The 22,648-nt window shown below is 35.7% G+C and overlaps 1 protein-coding gene across 1 annotated transcript; it reads right to left on the bottom strand.

Moving 5' to 3' along the window:
• Nucleotides 1-4,056: 4,056 nt before the first annotated feature.
• Nucleotides 4,057-15,633, bottom strand: Nt5c (5' nucleotidase C). The gene is made up of 8 exons (XM_017620601.1): nucleotides 15,573-15,633; nucleotides 11,717-11,892; nucleotides 11,424-11,651; nucleotides 11,056-11,351; nucleotides 10,813-10,999; nucleotides 10,461-10,601; nucleotides 10,251-10,402; nucleotides 4,057-4,326 (listed from the first exon to the last, which is right to left on the bottom strand). The coding sequence occupies exons 1-8, from the start codon at nucleotides 15,631-15,633 to the stop codon at nucleotides 4,122-4,124; spliced, it is 1,446 nt and encodes a 481-aa protein (XP_017476090.1). The 3' UTR covers nucleotides 4,057-4,121.
• Between the last annotated feature and the right edge of the window lie 7,015 nt (nucleotides 15,634-22,648).

The following is a 22,648-nucleotide window of genomic DNA, read 5'->3' as shown; positions in this document are numbered from 1 at the left end:
CAAGGTAGAACCGTTCTCTCAATTTGTCGGCCATGATTTTTTTTTGAAGTTTGCCAGCATTTATAAAAGTGAAAATAAAAAATCGAAATTGTTGTTGCTTGAGATTAAAAATGAAAATGTGTGTGTGAGTTTGCGAGTAAATTTAAAAACTAAATTGCTTGGAAGCGTCAAGAATTTTAAAAGTGCGGTCCTACCTTACTATATTTTTATCATGATTATAACTACTCAAAAATGCGAAAATGTGGTAGATATCAGACCTTGTGTGGTAGATGTGGTGGATGCTCCGAAAAGTGGTAGATCTACCACAATGTGGTAGAAGTGCGATCACTGTGAACACCATACTTCTAAGCCTAAAGAGCACCGGTTGTCAACTCATAGCGTACGCCGATGACATAGCAATCGTTGCAACGGGCAAACATCTTCAGGTCCTGAGTGAGTTATTGCAAAACGCCATTGGTCCGGTAAACATCTGGTCCATGGAATGGGACTTAGTGTCAATCCTGCCAAGACAGAAATGGTACTTTTCACAAGTATAAAACTCCCTTATTTAAACCTCCCACCCTAAACGGGGTGGCACTTACTCTCTCAACCGAGGTGAAATACCTTGGAGTTATTCTGGACAAGAAACTTGACTGGAAGCGAAACATTGAAGACCAATCAAGGAAGGCCAATACTGCCCTGTATGCCTGCAAGACGGCTATTGGCAAAAAATGGGGAATAAAACCAGCTGTGATAAGACACATCCTTTTCTATGGGGTCACCGTATGGTGGCCTGCGCAAAACAATACCTTATACAGAGCCAAGGTGGAGCGTGTGCCATGCTTGTCACGGGAGCGCTGCAGGAAGACTCTCAACCAGCTGGCATCAAAATGCTCCTTGGCTGTTGCATGGGACATAGGGGCATCCCTGGCAACTGCCTAACCGACGAGCTGACAGGGAAGGGGACGGAAATATCTATAGTCAATTCTGCTCAGAATGCGGGAATACCTCTAACCTCCTGAAAACACAGACTAAAGGCGAAACTCGTTGAGGAGGTATATATAAGGCGGGCTGTGGAAACCACCTGCCATACTACCAGGCAAATTTGGCCAAAGATTGATGTAAAGCGATTCATGGCTCTCACCCGGCTAGGCCGCTCCTCTCTCAGATTAGTAGTCGGGGTAATCACCGGACACTGCCTGATGGGCACACACGGAAAAAGGTTAGGATACCCCACCAACGATTTCTGTCGCAGTTGCAGGGACGAGGAAGAGGTGGAGACCATCGAACACTATATCTGCCATTGTCTTGACCTGGCCAACATGCGCAACCAATTCTTCAACAAGTACTTTCTAGATTGTTTTGCCGACTTGAACTCGGCGAACGTTCTCGACTTTTTGTGTTATATAAAACGCACTCGGTGGTTCAATTACTAAGGGGGGAAAGAAAGAAATGGCTTCGGCCACATCGGGCTTTTCCAGTCCACGTGTGCTTCGCGCTTTGCGCGGGGCAGCCACTCAAACCTAACCTAACCTAACCTAGGTATGCTTTTATAAGCAGATTTATGTTTAGTCTTATTCAGAGGATTGCAACAGACATTTGCTTTGGACATTTTATTAAAATCGAGTTAATTAATTGACACATTATTTGACACCAACCTTCGTGTTACTAATATCTGAACAAAAAAAAGTAGTTGTATTCACAAACCGCATTCGCATATAGAGGTATTATGCTGTAAGAAGCGTGCAATTAAGCGCTGCCACGTTGTCGTGTATGCGGAACATCAGGAGAAAAAGTAGCATAACTTCTGACCGTATGAAAGTTTCCTTTTTTTTTAATTTGCTCATCGGAAAAAAAGGAATCTGAATTTTGGGATAAAAGTTGTGGAATATATTGGGAAGACTTTTTTATTTTAATTTTTTTAAATAAATTGTTGCTATTCGCAACAAATTAGCGATCGATTTTTTTGTTTCGAAAGCTTGATTATTATTTATTACTCATAAAAAATTTCAACCGGATTCATTAAGTAGATCGCTAGAAAATAATCTTTTTCTGAGTTGATACTTAAAAATTCTTTAAACAATAACTTATGAAAAAAATTAAAATTTTGCAAAAAACACTACAATCTTCATATATTTATATCATAAATTGTAAAATTTGTAAAAAGATTAAAAACAATCATAAAAGTCTCGACCAGTGCTAATTAAGTGGCCCACTGCATGAATTTTGACTGATATGTGGTTTAAAATTGCATTTCCATTTTTATTAGTGTTGCTACCTACTGGCATAATCCTGAACACATCGACAAGGACACTTATCATCCAAATTAAAAGCGAAGGTTCAAGTGAATATGGTGGCAGTATTTACATTGCCTATAAGTAAAGTTGCATTGGTTCCAGCGTTGCATTATTTAAAAGAAATTTGTGATATAAAAACAATGTAGCACAATCCGTAGGGCTGAATGATTGGTGATGATGAAACACTGAAGTTCTTAATTTTTTTAATCATTAAAGAACAAATTGCTCTTGACGGTGAGGTAACTTGGAAAAATGTTCGGCGCCTTTAATGTGGTCCTGAATGTTTGCCCTACCACCATTAGCCAATTTCCATATATCCTACAATGCGCTTCATGATCATTTTTGCCATTTTGTATATGCATAACCTAAAGATAATTAAGGTAGGCTGTCTGAAGTGATACCATTCTAAAATACTTACGCAATAAGAATTAACAAAGTTTTTCCCAACATGCTTTCTAGAAAGGTGTTTCCTATTAACAATTTACGCGAATGCACTTAAGTATATTTTTAAATTATTTATCATTACTGATACGATTCAATAAGCATTTTAGGTCTAACAGGTCCATTCTGCGCGGGCAACAAAAATTTTGTAGCCTGCAAATAAAGTTTCCGTAAATTTTTAAACCCTTTTCGCATTCTGTGCACTCTTGTAACCGGTAAACTTTGTTGCCATCTCATAAGCTGTAAACAAAATATTGCCCCGTGAAATATGCAATGCCAGAAATTCCACAAATCTTCATAGCTGAATTGCTGAACATTTTAACTGCATAACCAACGTACTCAGAATTCCGGTTAACTGGTAACATCTTTTGGTAATAAAATTTTCCGGTTACAAAACCATCGGTGACGTGCAGAATAGACCTGTAAATAAAACATATTTGATATGAGCCTTAAATAAATTGTTTGAAGAAGTATGATTTTTATGAATTAAAAAAACTTCTTCAAAAGGCGTCCTACAAAAGCCCTTCAGGAAGCTCTTTTTTGAGTAGCAGAAAGCAGAAGCCGTTCAATTCATGCCGCCATAAACAAAAAAAAGGAGGGAAAGGCATAACTATCAGAAAGGGCTTCTGGATGAGATTTTAGCTCCTGAAATTATCTACTCGGTAGTACTTATTTATGACCCCTCATCCGTGTACCTTATTAGGAACTTTCACTTTTTTTGGCGTTTGGTAAGGTAAACTCGTCAGATATTCAACATGTTAAAAAAACCGGTTTCTTTATTGATTTTCGACTACTAATGACAGAAAGCTCAACCTTTTTTCATAGCGAAAATCTGCTTAAAATTAGAGGACTGTCTACATGTACCTTCACTAAAATACCAGGACAATTTAAGTGTGGACCAGGGCCCCAGGACAATTTGTCTAAATCAGGACAAATCTTGGAAAACCAGGACGTCTGGCAGCCCTACGCTACGGAAAAGTTTAGCTCACTTTAATGAACGAACTAATGAGCTAGTTCAATTAAGAGCTTACTCTTTCACTCTTTAATTCAAAATCTGCCCAAGCCTACTATTAATGCTTATTTTAGTTGCGTTCGCCAAACCGTTCGCTTCGCAAGTGATAATACCACCCTTAATTTGGTGTACATATTTCTGTGTGCTGCGCAAAAATACTGTGCTCAGCGTAGCCGATGTTGGACTTATGGGCGTTATTTTTCCTAACCTCAGCCAGCTAAATGTTCTCTATCGATCCCCATATTTTTTTTTATATGAGAATTGGTGCTATTCTGTATCTATTTGTTCGAAATGAAAAACTATGTTGTAAATTCGAAACATGAAAAACTATGTATAACACAGTGGTGCAGCCTACGGATTTCCAACATTTTTATTAAAAAATACTCGTATGTTTACATGAAGTAGGAAATGTACTCATGGGGCATTACACCACGACGCGGGTAAAAAGTGTGCGAGACAGAATAGTTTGCCAAGTTTGTGATATCACTCGTATATATATCAGCAAAGCGAAAAAGACGTCTCGAAAAATACGTTGGATTGTGATACGTCCGAAATACACTGCCAAACTGCTGGTTAAATACCATTTTTGTTTGATTCCTGTAACGAAAAGTTTTTATTTGTATAATAGTTACAGATTATAAATATCTGGGGTCATCAGCAGTAGTCGCTTAAGTCGAAAATCACAGTTCTGAGAAAACCTAATTTATATATTTGAAGCTCCTTCTGAAAAAAATATAAAAGTGCACTTGAAAAGTTTTAATAAAGATTTAAAGAATCTTACTTCCACAAATCTATAATTAAAAATTCAAAAGATAGATTTATTTAGTTATTAAAAAAAAAAGTTATTAAAAAAAAAGTTATTAAAAAAAAAGTTATTAAAAAAAAAGTTATTAAAAAAAACAATATAAGTGTTTATTGCAAAACGTAACACACATAGCACAAGAAATTATGTCATCTTAGGAGTTTATGTAGAGTTAAGTGCATATGTACGGTGACCATCCTTCCTGTATTGTACCGGATGGTCCTCTTTTTTAATCAAACGTCCTAATAATTTATTAAGTTTGTACGGGATACGAAATGTTCAGTATTTTGTTTAATGTCCTGAAACCGTCCCATATCCTGTGCTGTTTTTCTATTTACTTGCTTTTATCAGTTCATTGGAATAGCGTGGCTATAAACCCAGATAGATTACACTCAATGCCTACTACTCTTCCTTAATGACAAGAAGGCGAATAGCAACATTTTCCTTAAATTTTTATTAAATTGGATTTTGATGGCCATTCAGGTGCTATGCTCAAACGGTGCTCTTCTCGGGTTCAGCCATTAACAATTCTGTACAAGTCTCTTTCGGCCGGATATTTTATTGGCCACTAGAAAAATGCTTTAGTTACGCCAATTTATAAAAACTGCAACAATAATGATGTTTTGAACTGTAGGCCTATATCCAAATTAGGTACTGTTCCCCAAGTTTTTGGGTCAGTTGTGCAACAGAGGCCTAATTTTGCAGTGAAAAAGTTGCTTTGCCCTTATTAACATGCTTTTGTAAGTGCAGGACCTTATTGCACCAACGAATTATCATTAGCATTTTAGCAAATTATCGAACTTGCGCAAAGTTTTGTGTTTCACCAATTTGATAGGGAAAAGTCACTCAAATGAAAATTTATAAGTATAATATACCATTAAAAATCATAGATAAGCATTGTACTAAAATTTGAAATGCTTAGCAAAAAGACTTTAGCGGATAAGTGATAAGTTATGCAAATTATTTATTTATTTATTTATTTAATGTCTAAATTTATATATGGTACAGACGTTATGAAAAATTACAAGCTATATATTTTAGTTACAAATTGAAAACGTAAAAAGAACAAGAGTAGAATACAATAAAGGCTATTCTAAATTTTTACAAAATAAATAGTTTTTCAATCTATTGTATATAATTGATTTTGATTCCGACAAGTCAAGATCCAAAAATTTCGAGAAACAGTTGTACTCATTAAAAGCCCTAACAATGAGGGCATTTGCATTGTAAACCGTTTTATTTAAACCAATACGAAAAGTATCAAAGCGACGAAGGTTTCTACTCGGCACAGTGAAATCTATCAACCCAAGAAGGGACGAGCAGTCGACTTTACCGAAGACGATGTCGAGAAGAAATGACATAGACAGTAGTGAGCGTCTATTATTTAATGTAAATAAGCTAATCAATTGGCAACGCGACTCGTATGGTGGAATCGGTTCAGAAAAATATAGGCTGCGCAAAGCACAGCGTAGGAATATTTTTTGCACTCTCTCCAGACGATTGATGTGAATAGCGTGATACGGTCCTCCAGATAAACGTAGCGTATTCCAGTTTAGACCGTACAAAGGCAGTGAACAAAGTCTTAAGTGTGTACGGGTCCGAAAATTGCGAAGAATGTCGTCTAACAAAAGCTAGCATAGCAAGAAAGTTTGAGATGGTGTAATTCATGTGCGCATTAAAATTAAACTGGGGATCAAAAAACACTCCCAGGTGTTTAATGACTTCACCCAATTCGAGAAAAGTGTTAGCTAAATGGTACGAAGTGCACAGAGGTTTAGGCAGTTTAGAGAACGTAGCTTTGTGGCATTTATTGATGTGAGATGATTCATTGCACACCAATTATAGAGCATACTGTGTTCTGATTGAAGATTGATCGAGTCGCTGTGGCATCTAACCGCAGAGTATACTTTTAGGTCGTCCGCGTATAGAAGAAACCGAGCTGAAGAGAAACACAACGATACATCATTTATAAAAAGAATGAAAAATAATGGACCCAAAATGCTACCCTGAGGAACTCCAGAGGTTGCAATAAATGGTTTCGATGAGACACCATCAATAAGAACACTAGACTTCCTATTATCCAAGAACGACTTGATCCAATCCAAAAAAAAAAAACAGAATGAAAACCAAAATTAGCTAGTTTAACCACCAATAATTTGTGGGAAATCTTATCGAAGGCTTTGGAGAAATCGGTGTGAATCACATCAAGCTGGTAGCCACGTCGAAAAGTCGCAAAGCAGTCCTCTGTAAAAACTCAGATTAGTTAATGTGGACCTGGCCGCCACGAACCCATGTTGATTAGGACTAATCAATTGCTTCACAATAAAATGCAGCTTATTTTTTATAATACATTCGAAAAGTTTAAAGACCGACGAAAGCTTTGAAATTGGCCTATAATTCGTAATATCACTTGTATTGCCACTTCTAAATACTGGGGTGATAGTGGTACGTTTCCAATCATTTATGAAGGTACATGAAGATAGAGATCTATTAAATATTAAAGTGAGCGGTGTCACTAAAGAGAGTAGAGGAGGACAGTCTGCAAATAATAAAAGGCGTGTCATAAAAGAACAAATCAACTACCGTTTACATACTGGTGTAGTAGAAAAATTTCGGCTATCTCGTAGCCAAATTGAAAAAATTTTATTGAAAATTGGAGCGAACTTAATATAACAGTGAGCGTAATAATGGCATGATCAAATGCATGGGGTCCACAAATTAGCGTTGTGTAGAGTAATCCATCGAGTGGAAAATACCGTGATAAACAAATTGATGGATAAAACTATTTGTTAGCCGGAATTTACGCAAAATATTGTCAGACAATTTTTCAACATTGGTGGATTTCCTTAAGTCGCAAGGTGCATTGATGAACTATGATAAACATAGACGCCCCTAAGGTTACTGAGTACCAATTTGTTAATCAGTACGGAAATCATTCAATTAATGCAATGTGGTTTTTGTGTTTTTGTTACTGAATTATTTTGCAAAGATCCAACTAAATAATACTAAAATGTAGAAAAATTTAGTTATTTACAGCGTGGCGACGAATAACTGTTACCCCGTTTTTTTTTTGAGAAATAAAAGGGTCCTTTATAGATTTTGCGGAAAAAGCATTTTATTGTTGTAGGGCAAATGTATTTCAGAAAAGCACAAATGTATTTCAGAAAAAATATTTTTAGAACACAGTTATGCTTTTCTGAAATACATTTGTGCTTTGTGCTTTTCTGAAATACATTTGCCCTTTTCTGAAATACATTTGCGTTTTTCTGAAAATCATTTGATTTTCTCTGAAATACAATTGTGTTTTTCTGAATTTCATTTGGCTTTTTTTGAAATACATTTTGCCTTTTCTGAAATACATTTGAGCTTTTCTGAAATACATTTGAGGTTTTCTGAAATACATTTGAGTTTTTCCGAAATTCATTTAGCCTTTTCTGAAATTCATTTGGCCTTTTCTGAAATACAATTGTGTTTTTCTGAAATACTGTTGGAAAAGTCGTAGTTCCTACCTTTCCAACAGGAGTTGTATAGTTGTGATCGATAATATATTATCCACTATTTTTGACTTGCTGTCAATCATATCGAATCATATCAAAAATTACATGGCCTTGCATAAAATTTCGACTAGTATATAGACTAGTGTATTAAAATGGAAAACTTGGATAGCTTTCGACGATTTTCGTCGTTTACTTATTTCAGCAAGACAGTAGGCAATTCCAGTGTTGTCGAGTCGTACAATTTAGTCTAATTGCGACTTACGCAATGAGGCTCAGTATCTTAGGCCCTCTCTTATTTTTTCTATTGATAAATCATGTGGGGTCATGCTTTCTGTCGTCTAATTATTTATTATATGTCGAAGACCTCAAAGTTTACGCAGTGATCAGAGACTCACAATAATATATCGTTGCAATCTAATCTCGCTAACCTTCACTCATGATGCTTTCTTAGGGCCGATTTCTCCATCACCAGTTAACACTAACTTCCCGATTAAACATCGTTATCGACGTTCCGACTCCATGCATATAACAGGGAGTCGATAACGTCGGTAATGACGTTTAACGGGGGATTAGTGTTAACCAGAGAGAGAAACCGGCCCTTAATTGCTTATCTTTGAACGTTAGAAAATGTTCCTATTTCACTTTCACGAGAAAGCTTCTTCACGTTCAAACCAATTATAGTATTGGTGGCTACAGTGGCGGACCCAGGTTGGGGAGATTGGGGAAATTTCCCCCCAAGACTGTGTAACATGTATTTTCATAATATTTAACTGAATATCGTGAAATATCATTACAAGAATATATAACAGGTTTGTCCCAGAAGCTACTTGTAGAAAAACTCGATCAAAGTTCAAACTGTGAGCGTATATCAAAGAAACTCGAAAACTTACTCGAGAAGCTTGGGGAACAAACCTAATGAATGGATGCTTTTGAAAACTTTAATTCATGAAAAAAAGTGTATCAAATTTCACTTGAGTTTGAAATTTTAGCTGTGTGTTAAGCTCGAAGTGTTATGTTATTTAAGTAGTCCTAACAGTTTTTCGAATTCACTGAATTTTCAAAATTTTGAAATTATGTACTTAATTTTCAATTTTTACTTTTTTTGTTTATATTAAATTTTCTATATTTTCCAAAATTTTGAGAATTTTATTTATCCTAAAATCCATCCTAAAATGTAAAAATGTGAAACATCACAAATTGTCGAAAAATTCTTATGTTCATGTACTTGTGTGTAAAAAATAGAAAATTCTTCGAATTCTAAAAGATATTAACATTTTTGAAAAATTCCAAAATTGTTCCACTTTTCTGGACTTTTCAAAATTTTGTATTGATAAAACAAAGTTTGAGAATTTTAAACAACGTCCAAAAATTTTTTTAATCTTCAAAAACGACGAAATATGAAAATGTTTTCAACATTCGAAAACTTTTAATTTCGTTTGATCAATTTTGTATATTCGACACTTTCACTTAGAAAAAATTTGGTTAGAATTCCTACAATTCCCAAAATTTTTGAAAAATAAAAAATTTCTAGAAATCTAGTATTCATCATTATATTGAATTATTGGGATTTACTAAAATTTCTCAAATTCACAGTCTTGAAAGTTTAGAAAATTTTGGAATTTATTAAAACGGGAAAACTTCAAGAAATTAAAAACTAATAATACTCTAAAAATTTTAAACTGCGGTGATTTTTAAATTTATGTACACGATATATGTTGAAAAATTTCCTGTAAATTCTTGCAACTTCTTGCGAGTTAGGGAACGCAACTAATATTGGAATATTCATGTATGTATGTTTACCAACAAGTTTTTAAAATGTTTAGCTTTTTTGTCCGTATTCGGCTGATTATAATATGGTCACCGTATGCATATGCCACTGATCGTTGTTGAATGTTCTCATTTTGCAATAATCTCCTATCAACACCTTAACGGCAAAACTTGATTTAAGGAAATTATGTTCGAACGCCCACTTAAGCCATTTGTACACAATTTGTGGCTATCAAAAAAACATCATCCCAAGTGTATTTAGGTATTTATTGCTTTAAAAGCACTTGGCCATTATGTTTTTTATTAATCACTTTTTGTAGAAGTATGCTAGGAAGTTAAGGATTTCCCCTAAAGATGCAATCTTATTAAGAGAATAAGGTCTCATTTTTTACTCAAATCTGTCCTAAGTCGACTTAAGTGATTATTGATTAAGACCATAGATATATTACATGTACCTGAGCATATCTCGTTCTGCTTGCCATTTTTGTAAGCATATCTGTGCAGCCTCACATTCGTAGTCCTGAATTTCTTCGATGAGTTGTGTCAACATTTGTAGCCAATTTGCATTGGTTTTAAAATTAACATTATTCAAAGTCTCTATTTCGTGCTGTGCAAAAGAGAATAAATATTGCTAACTTTGCCTTGGACAACAGTAAATTTTCTACCGTGAGCTCATTTATAATTGCACCAGTCCTCCATCCATGCTCTAATGTTACATCCGCCAAATCACTGTACGGATGGTCTCCAAAGTATAACACATTATGCCCACGCCATCCGGTTAAGTCTTGGAGTTGTTTTACAGTACCCTGAGAATTTCAATTAATGTTATTTAGGGCCAGTTTTTCAGTGCACGGCTGTGGTTTAAACTTGGTTTAAACGCTCGAGATGGTTGGTCTAAAGTGAAATTCAAATGTCGTCTAGCTGTTCAATATAAACGCTGTTTACGTGATCTAAGTTTAAACTGGCACTGAAAAACTGGCCCTTAGTAGTTAATTTTTGCTTATCTAAATGTTTTACCTCATAGTATATTTTTCCTTTCTCAAGCTTTGAAACACGATCCCAAACATGTGAATTTGTCTTGTCATCATATAACCTAATTGGTCGTGATTCGTCTGTAAAAAATTTTGGTTTTCGCGCCTGAGCTATTATAACATCAAAATACTCGCGCCATTTTTCACCAGCTAGAAGAGTCATTCCTCGGTTTCTGTACAACACAAAGAATTTCTATGAAGGTTCAAATGTGAATATAAAATTACTTACACAAATGAAAATGGACTATTCGTTACTAGGAACAATTTTTTGCCAGCTTTAGTTAATTTTTCAAAATATTCCGGCAATCTGCTGTTCTTTTCGATATATTCACCAACGTTTTTCATAACTATTTCATGCATTACAGGATGGCACGATTGCACCGATGATTTTATGTCGTGGAAAAGTATTTCAGGATTGTAGTCGATGTGATTTTTTTCGAAGTATTCAGCAACGTTGCACAAAAGGCACATTTCCGGAACAGAGAACAAATCTGCCAGCTGAACCATCTTTGCCTTAGTATTGGGCTTTAGCAAAACCATACATTCAGTACTTATGCTACTAGATACATGTATAGAAAGTCCATCGCCATTAATTACCTGATAGTTTTTCGATTGTCCTTCAACATAAGCGATAGGAAGTATGCGATTTTTATAGAGCTTTAATACTTCGGCATCGGGAATTTTAGTAAGACCGCGATAAACTGAGCCCAGCTGTATTTGAAGAAACGAATCGAGCTTCAAAAGCAAACCTTTCTCTATATCGTAATGGAGTCCACGCACTGCAAATCCTGGAATGTACTCTAATTTTGATATATTTTCAGGATACTGAAAATTATATTTAAAATTGTATCCTATGATATATAGGGAGGAGATGAAAAAACACAACTTGCCTTGAATTTTTTAATCAGTCTATCACGACCTAAATTATACAGCAAATCATGAAGGCAAGGCTTGTAGCATGCCAGTGTGTAATCATAATCAAACCCATACACGTCAACTTCTTCTAAATCAAGCTCATTGTTAGCGAATACGCCACAAGGATTAACATCCTTCGGTAGTTTTTTAGCTGAAAATAATTTATAAACATAATTATTCTATTCTCCTTAATTTGTATCCAAAATTATAATTATTTGTACAAATTTCTACCACTGCACACTGCCCGGAATTAAATTTATTTGGCATAAATTCTAAAAAGAAAGTTATCATTTTCAAACTTGGTACATATGTTCCTCATGCTATTAGCAAGTTATGGTAAAACTCTTAGGCCGATAGATAACCCGTACGGCCACGCCTTCTCCTATCCCCATATATAACGTTGTTTTTGAACGATAACCTTTTTCAAAACTTTTTTAAAACTTGCTTAAACCCCTTTAGTATGGCACCCATATTGTGATACATACTTCAATTACCTAATCGCCACAATTTTAAGTTGAATTTGCTTATTGAAACATGTGGAAACCCTGCTAAATATAGTTCTGAATAAAGCCTTTCAAACGTATTTCGATTGATACCAATCTCCTTCAAACACCTCATAAATAGCTTAAATATTCAAACTAAAGATTTCTTAGCAAACTTAGCACGAAAAAAAAAATATTGCACATCTGTAGGCCAAGCTCTTGATACCTTATTTTTTGTAAATTGAATGAACTGTGCAAATCTGATGTCATTAACAAAAAATCCATATGTATATGTAAGGTAGTAATTTTTAAAAGGGTGGCAAGCCCACTAAAAAAATATAACCTTACTGCAAATCTGGGGACCGTATCCTTTCACTTTGCACCTTATTTATAGTCCAACTAACTGTGAAGATATTATAATTTTTAAAATGGTGCCAGCCCTACTAAAAAGATAATATAAGTACATTATTTGACATCTAGAGGCCAAGCACCTTATTTTGACACCTCATTATCTGTAATCCAAAGAACGGTGCGGATCTTATAATTTTTTGGACAGATGGCAACCCTATAGAAATTCTCAGGCCTAAAGATAATACCACTATTAAAAGTGTTCACAAATCCGTTCAGTAGTTTTCAAGATTAACGTGGTGAAAAAATTCCGAATTTGCTTTATTCTATGTAAGGAGGATACATAGATTTCTACGTGTACTCCGCTTAAAATGTTAACTTTTGGAAAAATGAGCAAAAATTACCCAAATAAAATCTAATATAATTAAGCATTTTTGTATTATTAGTTCCCGTCATCACTTGGCAGATTGCTAGTTCTACTCCACGGAACACAAAAATATTGTATAGTATTTTTCTTTAAATACGCACTACAAGCACATTAAATAACAACAAACAAACACACACACACGATATGCACATTAACTAATTATTATTAGAAATACCTTAACCTTTATTTTCCATATCTAATTTTGTTTATTTAAATTAACCCAACCTTTCACAAGCTTATCACAACTGACTAATAATTTTGCACCAATTCTGACAAAATATCAGCTAATCATACACATGACTTCGAAAGCGTTCTGAAAGCACAGGGTTGAAACTTCAAATCTTTTATTTGGAAATTTTCTTAGTTGACATATGTACTTTTATAAAAATAACTGCTATCAAGAATATATTGCTATAAAAATCTTGAATTTATGCCAAATAAAATCCAATTCCGAACAGTGTGCACTGAATTAAGAAACGCAATCTTATACCATCTTTCAATCAAATCGATTCTCGATATTGTTATTATTTCGCGCAGAAATCTTTTCGCGTAGGCACCTTCGGACTCGCTTTGATCCTCATCGGTCCAAGTCCGGGTTCCAACCGCGCTTCAAAAAAAACGTCCAATTCCGGATGCGTTGGATACAATTCTTCGCGCAGAGCTCTTTTCTGCGTGGGAGGTTAATATTATGTTTGTAGAGGCACTACTAAGCCCCGCCTAGGTCGGTTGATCCATTAATCATTCTCAGAATATAATTTAGGTAGGTCTTCTTAAGTAAAGTTATTCTAAAAGACCCACCCATGATGGGCTGAAAAAAATTCTTCCCTGCATGCTCTCTAGAGAGGCTTTTTCTATCTACCATTTACACGAGTGTGTAAGTTTATATTATTTAACATTACAAATTAATTTAAATATCCATTGTAGATTGCAATAAAACATATGAATGATATGAGGTGGAAAACTATCGATAGTAGGTGACAATCGATATTTGCCGACAGTATTGATGCGCTGCTGGTAACAGAGGAAGAGGAAGGCCTCCTCTGCGTTGGATCAGGTGGGTTTTTCCCATAGAATCCGAATCTGACCGTAAAGTTATTGGATTAGCTCTAGTTTTCGAGAAACTTAGGTTTAAAGATGGCGAAAAACGCATTTTTGGACATTTTCGAGCCTCTGTAAAAAAATAAATGGGAGGATATAAAAGCCTAAAAACTGCCCTTTAATACTCAAAATCAAAAAATATAAGAGTCGGCTGTAATATTTTAAGTAACATAACATTGTTTAAATTTGTTGGCTTGTGTTATTAATAGTTAATCGCGTCGAACTTAAAACTCTCTCTGACTCCACAGACGATACTGGAACACAAAGGTATTTTATATTATATAGGAACATAAAGCTTTGTTTTTTTTTTTTTGATGGCAGAGATATTGAGGATCTGTAACATTAATGTTGGATCAATCAATTCTAAATTTATCAGCCTGTTGAAATTTAAAATGACACAATTTTGTTCGGAAAATTTGTAAGTTTAAATTTTAACAGCCAATTTTACGAAAGCAATTTAAGGCACTCCGCACATTACGCGCCTAATCTTAGTAGAGCCGAAACGAATGCATGACGACTCCACTTCTGCACACTACCGCGCCCTGCATAAGCCATTGAGGCACACACATACCACACATTATATATTTTCTGGCAGTTCTTTCTCAATGATACACTTCCGCGAATATTTCTGCAGAAAAATATTGCATAAAGGCTTATAGTTTAGTAAAATTAGCACGAATTTTAGCACGAAATCATTAATTCTCAATTATTTCCTATTGAAATGACAAATAATTTTTATTTCCAACACAAAAAAGTAAACAAATGAAGATTTCAAAACAGCAAGCGCCTTACAATGTTGGGCGCTTCGATTCATGAAGCTTTTATGATTAGGCGAAAACATGATTATGAATTGTAATGTACAGATCATCATTCAAATACATGTGTTCTTAATAAAAGCTTCATACTTTAGTATGCCGAAACGATTACACTGCTATGATTAGGCGCTTAATGTGCGGATTGCCTAAGTGAAAAATTATTTGAATTTTATGTGGAAATTGGCAGAAAATAAAAAATCATTTTCTATTTAAATTGCTGGTAAAATCGGCTGTAAAAGTCTCATAAATTTTAAAAGTTATTGGTAAAACTGGGGATAAGTAAATTAATATAAGCTCCATGATTCGGTTTAATCACCGATTTAAGATCCTTGATTAACATTGGAGAAACTGCTTGACCTATTCCTTTTTACCTCGACTTTCATTGTCGGATGTATATGCCTTCTTCTTCTTTTTCTTTATTGGCACTGTACCTGCCTAAGCGATTTGGCCGAGTGCAAAACAGCACGCCAGTCGTTTCTCTTCTGTGCCAACTGACGCCAATTCAAAATACCAAGTGAAGCCAAGTCCTTCTCCACCTGGTCTTTCCAACGCAGAGAAGGCCTTCCTCTTCCTCTGTTACCATCATCGCGGCTCCCCAAGCCAGCGGCGCCGCTGAATTTTAATTCGCTGCACTATGTCTATATCGTTGTGAAGCTCATACAGTCATCTGCGGTATTCGCTATCGCCAACGCGTAAATAGCCGCTTTATCAGATGTTTTCATTGTCCATGCTTCCGCGCCATACATGGGCACAGATATGAGGAGTGACTTATAGAGTGTGATCTTTGTCCGACGAGAGAGGACTTTACTTCTTAATTGCCTACTCAGTCCAAAGTAGCACTTGTTGGCAAGAGTGATTTTCCCTTGCATTTCAAGGCTGACACTATTGGTGTTAATGCAGCTTCCCAAATAAACGGAATCGTTTACTTTTTGCAACTGACAACAGTGACGTGTGTACCACGACGCGTATGCTCTGACCGTTTCTGTGATGACAAGAGATACTTCATTTTGTCCTCGTTCAACACCAGAACCATTCGCTTTGCTGCTCCCTCTAATCCCGAGAAGACAGATCAAACGTAGTCCTTGTGTTTACCGATAATATCGATGTCGTCGGAATACGACAGCAATTGTACGCTCTTGTAAAGTATTGTGCCTGAGTGGTTCAGTTCTACGGCTCTTATTATCCTTTCCAAAATCAAATAAAAGAAATCACACGAAAGACAGACACCTTGTCTGAAACCTCGTTTGGTATCAAACGGCTCGGAGAGGTCCGTATGGTATTGCTCAACGTCATTTTACACAGCCGTATTAGTTTCTCGCGGATACCAAATTCAGACAACGCAGCATAAAGACAACTTCCTTTCGTGATGTCGAAAGCGGCTTTTAAATCGACATTAGGTGGTGAGTACGATCCTTTTCTCTCTTTTCCCAAGATTTGGCGTATTGTGAATACCTGATCTGTGGTGGATTTTCCAGGTCTAAAGCCGCAGTGATGAGGTCCAATCAGTTCGTTGACGGTGGCTTCAGTCTCTCACACAATACGCTCGATAAGACCTTGTAACCTACGCTTAGAAAGCACACTTAAATTCCAGTCGTCGGTCATGTGTTCATCTGACCATATTCTGCATAAGATATGATGCATTCACCTTATCAACTCCTCGTACTTGAATAGTTCGGCTGCCAGGCTGTCAGCCCCTCATCGTCATCGTCATCGTCATAGACAGGGGGCTCGGGTTCGTCTTCTCCACTAATTTCTGCTGCTGCCATCCAATAGGGTGGAAAAGTGCTTCCTCCATAAATTAAGTACGTTCTGGATATCAGTCTCTAGGTCGCCCTAGTTGTTCTTACAGAAGTTCGCCCTGATCTTGAAACCTTCAGTAAGTCGCCTAACTCTCTGATAAAATTTTCGGGCGTTTTTTATACCCGAGCGCACTTGTGCACAAGGCTATATTAACTTTGTTCGCATAACGGTTGTTTGTAACAGCCAAAATGAATCGAGATAGATATGGACAAATGTATACATAAATTATCAGAATGAAACGAGAAGTCGATTAAGCCATGTCTGTCTGTGGAGCAGAATTGTGGTAAAAAATAATATTAATTTGAAATTTTGGAAAATGGGCGTGACCCCGTCAACTTACCAAACTCCGTACGAGGCTTGGGTAGGGTCTAGCTAAGAAATCTTTGAAATCAGTAACTACTGGAGCTAATTCACTTAAATCGATGATTACAATAACCACTTATCAAAAAATTTTAATATTATAAATTTTTGGATAATGGGCGTGACACCGCCCACTTATGATCACAAATGTGTATCTCGGTAACCGATTTATCAATTTCTACCAAAGTCGGTGCACTTAATAACCTTGGTAAGGAAAAGCAATTTGTTGAAAATTATTCAAATGGGGCTAAAATTACACCCGCTTCCCGTATAACGGTAAATTTCTGAAATACAAAACAATAAATAACTCCTCTAGACTTTTAGTAATTGGGCGTGGCACCGACCATTTAATTACTACAAAGGTATACATCCGGAACCACTTAATCGATTTGTACCTAACTAGGCTCAATTATATCATTAAGTCTAACTCTGCATATTATCGAAAAGGTTTTAAATCGATTAAACACCCCTACTTATCATGCAAAGGTAGTTCAGAGAAAGTTGAAACGACGATATTTGATACCTGCGCCGGATATATACATAAAGTTCGGTTTCGCCCGAGCTTATACTTCTTTACTTGTTTAATATAATTTTATTTCATCAAACATAACTAAAAGTTATGTAATTGTATACACGATATATTTTTAACACCAGACCCTAATATTTGGAAGGTAAATATACCTGTAATTTTTGATTTCAGTGTTTGTTTAGAAAAAAAAATCGCTATACATTTATTAGAAAATTTAAGATTTTTTTTCAGTGGAAAATACGCTTAAATACAGACGTAGTTTTCTATTTCTCGTTTTTTTTTGCGAAATAAGAGCTACCAATTTGTCGCTCACAAATATATGAGAGACAATTTACTAATTAGTCTTACAATACAGCCGATAGTATCGATAGTTTTAAAACATCGATAGTATTTTTTGAAAACACAAACCATCGATATGTCGATAGTATCGTCGGTATTTTTCCACCTCTATTTCTAGCTGAGTAGGATTAAGCTGACATGTGAAGAGGGCGGTCTCCATATGCGGGGCACTAATTGGGGATATCGGGGTCGAGTCTGGATAAAACTGCAGGGGAATTCTCAAGTTTTGAAACGACACAAAAAACGCCGCAATATATAAAATTAGTTCTGAGTCGTGATTACGAATCTGTATTCTGTTTTTTTTTTTAGATCAGGTCATTTCCCCCAAGATATTTTCAATTTTATTAAAAAAATACAAACTTTAAACAGGGAAAAAATTATAAATAAAACAGATTTTCGCACTTTTTTCATTTGTATTGCAGCCTGTTCTTTTACAAAAAAAAAAAAACAAAGTTAAATACTAATAAAGAAAATTATGGATAAATAAAAAAGTTATGAACGGTGAAATGAAATTCGTAATTTTTTTAAGAAATATTAGCAGGAAATCAGAGTTCAAAAATAAACGAAATGAATCGTATTGATTTCTTTCGTTTCACTCATTACAGAGAGCACAATTGAAACCCAAACAAAGAAAACTCTAGTTGTATTGGGTTTTGTTCTGCTTTTGGGCGCGGGTGCAGTGATGCCAGACATTCTCTGTTAAAAATCCCACGAAAATGGGGAAAAAATCCCTCAATTAACCACATCTTGAAAATTTATCCCACAAAATTCCCAACGAATTTAAACATATACATGTTTCAGTAGTAAAGAAGTAAAATTCATATAAAATAATAATAATAGTTTGGCGCTTACACATATGTGCTTTTCCTCCAATTTGTGGCGGTCCCCTTGATGTTGTCACACAAAGGGGAGGGACCTACAGTTTTACGCCGACTCCGAATGGCGAGTGTATTTTTATGAGAAGCAGTTTTTCATGGTAGGAATACACTCGGAGGTTTGCCATTGCCTGCCGAGGGCCGACTGCTGTTAAGAAAAAACCTCTTTTTCTGCATTTTTTTCAATCATTCATTTTTTCACTTTCATGTTTTTGCTCACTCACTAAGGGCCTAAAAGAATTTTTTGGTGACTTTAAAATTGAAGCACATTCATGTGCTATTTAACATTTCATCAGATAATTTGTTCCGCTTTTTACATGAAACACCAGTTACAACTGAAAAGATTCTTTCTTACTCAGCGCTTGAATTGGTTAACGTAAGAAAATTTTCGAAATTGTCCTTATACTTTTTAACAATTATATACCATTTCACTCCACATCACATCTTCAGAACGATTAATTACGTAAGAATGTCGAATATTCTTGAATTTTGATCAATTATGCAACAATAACTTCGTCAAAAGAAAATTCCTTATTTATATGAAATGTCCCTTTTTTCCCTTTTAATAATTTTTGATGCAAAATATCCCTCAAATAGGGAAATTACCCACAATCTGGCATCACTGCGCGGGTGCAAAAGAAACAATAGCATAAAGTGCGCAGCTGGGTGAGGCAGGAATGATTCACAAACGTTTGTTTAGCGATTTGCTCATTATAAGCGACTAATGTTTTAGGTACATACTTATGAGTATATATGCTTATATTTTTTCAGATATCATACTTACAAAGAATGAAATGGAAATGCCGGTTGCTTAGGGTTGCCAGACCAAAAATGCCAGAAGGGGTACAAATAAGAACATATTGGGGGACTTGGAATACAACTGAGAGAGAAAAAGGGGTATTTTTCGAGGGACAAATAAAACTAAATGTATTCAACAAAAAATTTAATTATTCGCTTATGCAACAATAATACCGTTCATAAATAAAAACTCAATATAACTGAGTGCATGGCGTTTTTATTTTAAATATTTACAATGTTTTACAAGTTAATTTTTTTTTGTTTTTTATTAATATACTTTTCATGCTTTTGATAAAATCAATTCGAACTTTCAGAAAACTCCAGAAAAATGTCACAAATTTCCATAAGATTTGTGGAATTTTTAATCTGAATTCTTGGATATGCAATTACATGGCTCATGAAAATTTAGTAAAATAAGTGCAAGTTTTACTTTTTTTCTGATGGCTTTTTGCATACAAAGGTGAATTTGAAGAAAATGCGCAAGATATTGAATGCAGACCTTCGTTTTATTGAGTTCTCTTCTAAGTAATACAGACATACATACATATTCTTGCTCTATTTACGTGTTTATATTTTTGGTTTCTTATTAATATCCTTATAATGGCGAATCAAAACATTTAAAAGAAATAAAAAATTTATATTGGTTTTTCTGCTTTTCTTTCCTCTCAGTCTTCATTAGTCAATATTATCCCCACTAAGTTCCATTTATTAGAAACATATAATAAATAAACGCAATCATTATAGCAAAATAACATGCAGATACTCCACTATATTGAAAAGTGTGCGCTTGGAAAATACTTTAACTACACGTATGTACGTATGTAATTTATATGTACATACTTATATACATATATATTACCACCATAATTCATATATTTGTGCATATTCGTACATTCGTTCCAACCGAAAAGGATTTGCTTGCATTACTTACATATACATATGTACATATGCAGTATGCTGTAAGGTACTTGGATCTCTGATCATAAAAAGAAGGCCGCGATATGGGTTTGCGGAAAAAAGGCATTAGTGGCAAACCTAGCAGTCATGAGTTTTTTGTTAAAACAAAGATCGACGGGACCTATATTTACAGCTGCTATGCACCACCGAGCCTCAGTCAGCAGGAATTTGAATTGTTACTAGACGGACTTGTGCAAGATGCCACGATGTATTCTCCAAAAGTAATAGCTGGAGATTTCAATGCTTGAGCTTTAGAATGGGGCAGCAGTAGAACAAATAATCGAGGTCATGCCTTGCTAAGAGGATTTGCTTCATTAGACCTGCTTCTGTTGAATACAGGCAACAGAAACACGTTTGAGAAAAATGGCAGAGGCTCCATTATTGACTTAGCTTTCTGTAGTCAATCGCTGGCAACAAAAATCACGTGGATGCTAATCGATAGGTATACGCACAGCGACAACTTATCTATAATAGTTGAAATAAAAAGTACAATTACAGTGTCTCGTCAAAACGTCCAAAGTGATGTAAGTAGTTGGTGCACAAAATCATTTGATATAAATATGTTTAAATTAGTAATTAGCGAAATAAGCAGCGTTATGAATATGCGGGGGAATGCAGAAATCCCTTAGAAGCCCTCACTCAAGGTCTAATCAAGGCATGCGATTCTTCTATGAGTAGAAAGGTCCGCAGAAACGACCGGAGACCCGTATACTGGTGGACGGTTGAAATAGCGTCGTTACGGTCACAATGCAATAAAGCTAGAAGAAAATTCCAAAGAATAAAGTCGGATGAACTAAGGGATAGTTTTAAATCATTGCGAAAGAAATTAAAAGATGCTATAAAAACTAGCAAAAGAGATTGTTTCAAGGAACTTTGTAATGAAATTGATGAGTATCCTTGGGGCGGCGCCTATAAAGTGGTAATGAAAAAGTTCAAAGCTAGCCAAATGCATATGCCAACATGCCCGACGTTGCTTAAAGAAGTAGTAGAGACTCTTTTTCCGCGTACGGATCCCCAACCATTGCCAGCGTCAATAGATGCTATGGCAAATGCCTATGTTCCTCCTGTAAAGAAGGAGGAAATTGAAAGTGCGGCCAAACGATTAAAAAACAACAAGGCTCCCGGTCCTGATGGTATCCCAAATATTGCCATTAAAGCGGCAGTGGATACAACCCCATCAGCATTTTCGGGAGTTTTTAATAGATGCCTTCAAGACGGTATATTTCCGAATAGATGGAAAAGGCAGAGGCTGGTCCTACTCCCAAAGATTGGCAAACCACTGGGGGAACCTAGCTCTTATAGACCCCTGTGCATGATTGATGCTTTAGGTAAGTTGTTGGAGCGTATATTCTGTGACCGTCTATGGGAGCATATTGATTCTACGCATTGTTTGTCTGATGCACAGTATGGTTTTCGAAAAGGTAGGTCAACACTCGACGCAATACGTAGAGTAACTGACATAGCCGAAGAAGCAATAAAAGGTAAACGCTGGAAAAACGGCTCAAAAGAATACTGCGCGGTAGTAACCCTAGATGTTAAGAATGCGTTCAACTCACTAGGCTGGCCGCATATTATTAGTGCGCTGAAATCGATCAGCACACCGGGATATTTGATAAACGTAATAAGTAGCTATCTATGTAATAGAGTTCTTTATTATAGTACTGATGCAGGTACGAAGGATTATGTCGTTACCAGAGGTGTTCCTCAAGGTTCCGTCCTCGGTCCGTTGCTTTGGATCATTGCTTACGATGGAGTCTTACGCCTCCCTGTTCCAAAAGGTGTTAAAATAATTGGCTATGCTGATGATATTGCGCTAGTTGTCGTAGCGAAAGATATTAAGGGCGTACATACGGCCACCTCAAGTACTGCTAACTTGGTCGACGAATGGCTTAAGGATAATGGCTTGCAGCTAGCTATCCAGAAAACTGAAGGTGTACTTATAACAAACAGGAAGAAGAAAGAAAGTACGACTTTGAATGTAAATGGGTATGTATTTGAGACGATCCCAGCAGTAAGATACTTAGGTGTGATGATAGAGGCTAGGTTGTCATACAAAATACACATTGAAACGGTTAGTAA

Source organism: Rhagoletis zephyria, unplaced genomic scaffold (genome assembly GCF_001687245.7).
Source record: "Rhagoletis zephyria isolate East Lansing unplaced genomic scaffold, Rhagoletis_zephyria_1.1 Rzeph_scaffold_02206, whole genome shotgun sequence".
Lineage (NCBI taxonomy): Eukaryota > Metazoa > Arthropoda > Insecta > Diptera > Tephritidae > Rhagoletis > Rhagoletis zephyria.
This window is presented reverse-complemented; position numbering and strand designations above follow the sequence as displayed.